At 50.9% G+C, this 5,545-nt stretch overlaps 1 protein-coding gene across 1 annotated transcript; it reads left to right on the top strand.

The window, feature by feature from the left end:
• Window positions 1-2,252: 2,252 nt before the first annotated feature.
• Window positions 2,253-2,778, top strand: LOC135392465 (uncharacterized). Its single transcript, XM_064623174.1, has 2 exons — window positions 2,253-2,349; window positions 2,453-2,778. Exons 1-2 carry the CDS (start codon window positions 2,253-2,255, stop codon window positions 2,776-2,778), a joined length of 423 nt encoding a protein of 140 aa, XP_064479244.1.
• Window positions 2,779-5,545: the final 2,767 nt, after the last annotated feature.

Raw genomic sequence — 5,545 nt, 5'->3', positions numbered from 1 at the left:
GCCTTCCACCCACCCAGTACGGGCATTCGAACCGTGGTACCCACCTGCTCCTACGCTGAGCTGTTGCTCGATTTTCCGGCCATCACGAAGCCCTGCAACTTCGTCATTCCCCTAAGCACGCCGTCTTGCACCACATGATCACAACTGGTCCGCCGGTAACTGCTCGGCCGCGCCGTCTCGTTGGCGAGCTGCTGAATATAGCTCGTCGGGAGTTTGACCACATGTTGCAGCTTGGGCTGATTCGACCCTCTTCCAGCCCATGGTCACCCCCGCTGCACATGGTTCCGAAAGCCTCCGGAGACTGGCGCCCGTGCGGCGACTACAGAGCCCTTAATGCCGCCACCGTACCGTACCAGTACCCACTTCCACATCTTCATGACTTCACCCTCGACCTCGCCGGTGCGACCACCTTCAGCAAAATTGATTTGGTAAAGGCCCACCATCAACTACCTGTGGCACCAGAAGACATTCCAAAGACAGCCGTCCTTACACCGTTTCGCCTGTTTGAATTCGTGCGCATTTCATTTGGTCTACGTAATGCGGCCCAGTCCTTTCAAAGGTTTATGAACGAAGTGGTGCGGGGTCTCCCGTTTGTCTTCGTTTACCTCGACGACATACTGGTTGCCAGCAAGACCCCGAAGGAACACGAGCCCCACATTCGTCAACTTTTCCAAAGGCTGGACGAGCATGGCCTAGACCTTAACACCGCGAAGTGTCTGCTCGGCCAACCTTCTCTCGAGTTTCTGGGGCACCTCGTTTCCTAGGAAGGAATCCGTACTCTCCCTTGAAGGGTTCGTGCAGTGCAGGACTTTCCCATCTCCACCTCCTTTCGAAAGCTCCGGGAGTTCCTGGGATTGATGAATTTTCATCGTCGTTTTATGCCGCACTGCGCCGACATTCTCCGGCAACGCACGGACCTACTTCGTGCTTCCACCAAGACTACCCAGCCCATCCACCTTCCTGCTGAAGCTCCAGAAGCTTTCTTCCAAACCAAAAACGCTTTGGCCAACGCCAATATGTTGGTGCATCCCATCCCTTCGGCCCCACTTGGGTTCATAGTCGACGCCTCAACACACGCTGTCGGGGCTGTCCTCCAGCAATATTCCTCCACTGACTGGAGGCCACTGGCCTCCTTCTCCCAGCGCCTTAAACCATCTGAGGAGAAGTACAGTACCTTCAGCCGCGAACTTCTCGCCATCGATTACGCCATCAAGCATTTTTATTACTACCTAGACGGTAGCCATTTCTACGTCCTTACAGATCATGAGCCTTTGACGTTTGTTTTCAAGACCAATTGCACGACCAATCCCTCTACTGATCTTCGCCACCTCTTCTTCATTTCTATTCCTTCCTTCGTGCCATTAAACGCATAATCTCTCTCTCTCTCTCTCTCTCCCGCTCCTTCATTTCGGAGTACATCACAGATATTTGCTTCATTCACGGGACCGAAAATCAAGCCACTGACGCTTTCTCACGCATCGAGGCTATCTGTGCTTCTGCTCTCACAGTCGATGCTCTCGTAGCTGCGCAGGCCTGCGTCCAAGAGCTTCAAGCCCTCTTGTCTCCTGGCGCAACAAAATCTTCCCTTCGTCTGGAATATGTTTGCCTGCCTCGTGCGCCTTGCGGTATCGTTTGTGACGTTTCCTGTTCTGCGCCTCGTCCGTACCTGCCCTGTTCGCTTCGTTTCTCCGCGTTTGAGGCGCTCAACAACATTAGCTACCCTGGCATTCGGGCTACGCAGCGGCTATTGTGCTCACGTTATGTTTGGCCCGGTATAAACACCGATGTCTGGCGCTGGACAAGATCTTGCAGTGCCTGCCAGAAGAGCAAAATCACTCGCCATACTAAGTCCCCTCTTGCGCACTCCCCCCACCTGATGGTTGCTTCCGTCATATACACGTCGACCTTGTGGGCCTTTTACCACTGTCCCGAGATCAACGCTACTTGCTTACCATTGTCGACCGTTACACACGCTGGCCCGAGGACGTCCCCATCAGTAACAACGAGGCGGATACCGTAGCCCGCGCCCTCGTTTCAACTTGGATCGCCCGTTACGGCTGTCCCACGCGCATCACAACAGACCAGGGCCGACAATTTCAGAGAGCCCTTTTCAAGAATCTGATGGCTCTCCTCGGCGTTCACCATATCAGCACCACGGCATACCACCCTTGCTCCAACGTCCTGGTTGAGGGTTTCCGTCGTCAGCTGAAAGCTTCGCTCATCGCTCGCGGGGCCCAAACCAGCTGGAAGTCATGCCTGTTGTCATGCTGGGCATCTGTTCGGCCTTCCAGGAGAACCTCTCCTGCACCGCAGCCGAGCTTGTTTACGGGAAGATACTGCGTCTTCCTGGTGACATTTGGAGCTATACCGACGGCGTAGGTTCCATTCCTCAGGCCAAGTACGTCCAGCTGCTCCGGCGTTTCTTTCGTGGCCCGTCTCCGATTCCCTCCAGGTCGCCGCCCCTCCAAAGTCTTCCTGCACCCCGACCTCAACAAGAGCACTCACGTGTTCCTGCGTCATGATGCTATGCGGAAACCGCTCTCGCCACACTACAATGGTCCCTACCGTGTTCTCTCCCGCAACCGCAAGACTTTCGCCATCGACATCGCGGGCCAGCGCATTGTCGTCTCGGTAGACCGCGTCAAGCCGGCCTATCTCTTGAAGCCGGCGTCCCCGTTCCCCCACTCGCCCTTGTCGAGGATTCTTCCGAAGCCTCGTCGCAAAGTTACTTGGGCAACTCCGCTTCGTGTCCACAACTCCAGGTCGCCTCCTCTCTGAGGGGGCTGGGAGCCCTGTTGCGGCCGCAGGCCAGCGCCCCTGGAAAATACGCGTCAAACATAAAAGTTGAGGAGCGCTCACGGGCTCCAGTTTTCAGCAAGCCGAGTGCAGCCGCGTTCTGTTGCCTTCCTTCCACGCATGTCTGCCTGTCTACTGTTCTCTGCTACACACCACAAGCTATTCTATAGTAAAAAAATAGCCGAATACCATGCTCTTCGGGGCATCCCGAGCGCGACAACTTTTTGAGTGGAATCGCTCTCAGTCCGAAAGGAGGTTGGAGCACACAGAGTGATAGTAGAAAAAGTGACAATTCCTAAAATTAGGAAAGAGAAGGCATGATCCCAGCGGAAGCCAGGTGCGATAAGCCATGTCTGTATTATCTCTTTCTACTATTCCGGTATGGGCCATGTTTCCAACCTCCTCTGGTCCGACTCGAATGCGCTGAACAATTCGCCGCGCGCTGTGCTCCGGGTGCTGCGTAAAGCATGATGTTCGGCTATATTTTCCAATAGGATAGCTCCTCAATACCATTGCCAATTATCATGAATTTGATCAAATTCGGCACGCTCTTCACATGTGTGGGGTAACAAAGTTACCTTTACTTGGCGAATTTCCGAGTTCAGTTCGCAAAAATTTAAATTTACATAATTAAACTTACGTTACATGACATTCGCATCAGGAGGCGGCAAAAACCTAGTAAGAACAAATGCCGTTGACCGCATGATTCTAGGTGGTGTAGTTTTTTGTTATAATTCAATGACACGTTTCCTGGGACACCCAGCTGTATATAGTTTAATGTTGTCAAAATTCTGACCAGGAACGTTAAAGTATTCGGCGGGTGCTTTGGGGAGTTTTTTGGAGGTGTCCGCTACCCGATTTGTGGACTCGTATAACCACTCCGGTCTTCCAGTCATGGGGCAACGTTCCAAACTCCAGGGACAGCTCGAAAAATTTTGTCAGTATCACGGCTGAGTAGCTTCTGAGAAATTTGCTGTTAATATTGTCCTTCCCAGAGCTAGAGAGTAGCCTAAGCCCCTCAATGATCCCAACCACACCGAGTGCACTCTTAATAATGAACTTCACCGCATAGCATGCTCCTAGCCAACCATCATGTCAAATGATATCGTTATCTGCCCTGATTTGTTGAAAACGGGAGGCGTACGCCTTTTTGTGACAATTATGAACAGCATAAGTGTCACAAAAAAGGCGAACACCTCCCGTTTTCGACAAATCAGGGCAGATAACGGTATCATTTGACACGGCGGTTGGCTAGGAGCATGCTATGAGGTGAAGTTCGTTTTTAATAGTGTGGGTCGAACATCAGGGGCCCTATCCTGGTCAAAGGAATCTACCTCGATTACTTGAAATTTCTTCTGTCATTGGTGCACAATCGAAAAAGGCGTGAATATTGGTGGTGGTGGTGGTGGTGGTGGTGGTAATGAAAGGGCACGCCTTACGGGCTTGCCGTAAGGCGTGAATATTAAAAGTGGTTGACACCTTCTATCAACCAATCGCCCCACGTGTTATCTTGGAAAGCGACCCGCCTTATCGGTGTTTCCTCCTGTGAATCTGAAGACCACACCTGTGATCTGCCTGCCCTGCCTTGTTGCTTCGGTTCTTAGGTGTCGGAAACAGAAAACTCTACCGACGTAAAACTGAATTTCGTGGAAAATGCGTAAAAAGCACGCTCGTAATTTCCTTTTTTGCTGTTTGTCATTTTTCTTGACGTACAGGTGTGCAAGACGGCAATGTTTATGTGACACCGTGATTGTACTTTGTGCCCGTGAGATGGCGCTGATGGCAGGCAACAAAACATGCAACAAAACGATAAAAGCGCGAAGGATCATCGCAAAGGCAAAGGGTCGAACGGACAGTGTGGCGCGAGCCGTAAACGCGTTTATGAGAAATCGGTTCGTGCTTTAAATCTTGAGCTTTATTTATGAGCTTTTCTTTATATTTTTCTGTGTGTTCGTGTGCTCGATATGCGAAATGATATTTCGCATTTCAATATGCTTCTTTTGCTCGTGAGCTGTGGGGATGGTAATGATACCGCAAATGAGCATTGATAGTTTTACTCAAGAAACAGTGAACTTTGATCGATGAGTTTTTTGTGTGCACACCGCTACGTTGCAATAACATTGATTGTACGACGTACGGCTCGGACGACGCTTCGAAAAGCCCGCCGCTTTCACGCATACGATGCCGCGATCGGCGCAGAGAAACGGTGTTACGCGGTGCTTTTTCTCGTTATTAAACACAAACGAAGAAAGACATGAATTTTTTGTTGTGACGAGCACATACAGACTTTATACAACATAATAAACGGAAATGCACATGCGGACCCACCACGAAACCCATCGCCGCTCAAAGTAATCGACCCTCTTTCGCCAGATTACTTTTCAGCTTTGAAACTAATCTTTTACGTCATTGTTACGTCAAAATGACGTAGGGTCACGGTCCGAGATTAGGGCCGAGAGGCTGCGAAGGAAAACTAAGTATAAATTTCAATTGAAACGGGCGGGATTTAAGGGCGGATTATTCCGTGGCAGCCCCGCCCTACAGCTTGTGACGTAAAGTAAACGAGGTCGATTACTTTTGGCGAGGATAGGGCCCCAGGACGTTCATTGGCATAAGATTACGTGATGGTGGTAGATGTGGGCAGTTCCTACTGACAGGGGAAAAGACACTGGCAAAAAATTCGTTGAAAATGTCAACAGATTGATTGCATGGAATCGGCCTGCCAGCTCTATCAATTAGTGACGTAGGC

Source organism: Ornithodoros turicata, chromosome 4, assembly GCF_037126465.1.
Source record: "Ornithodoros turicata isolate Travis chromosome 4, ASM3712646v1, whole genome shotgun sequence".
Taxonomy (NCBI): domain Eukaryota; kingdom Metazoa; phylum Arthropoda; class Arachnida; order Ixodida; family Argasidae; genus Ornithodoros; species Ornithodoros turicata.
The sequence above is the reverse complement of the archived record's forward strand: the minus strand, read 5'-3'. Positions and strand labels throughout refer to the sequence as shown.

Coding starts and splice junctions, on each gene's coding strand:
- LOC135392465 (XM_064623174.1), top strand. CDS start 2,253: ATGCCTGTTGTCATGCTGGGCATCTGTTCGGCCTTCCAGGAGAACCTC. Junction 2,350..2,452: donor GAAGATACTGCGTCTTCCTG/GTGACATTTGGA, acceptor GATTCCCTCCAG/GTCGCCGCCCCTCCAAAGTC.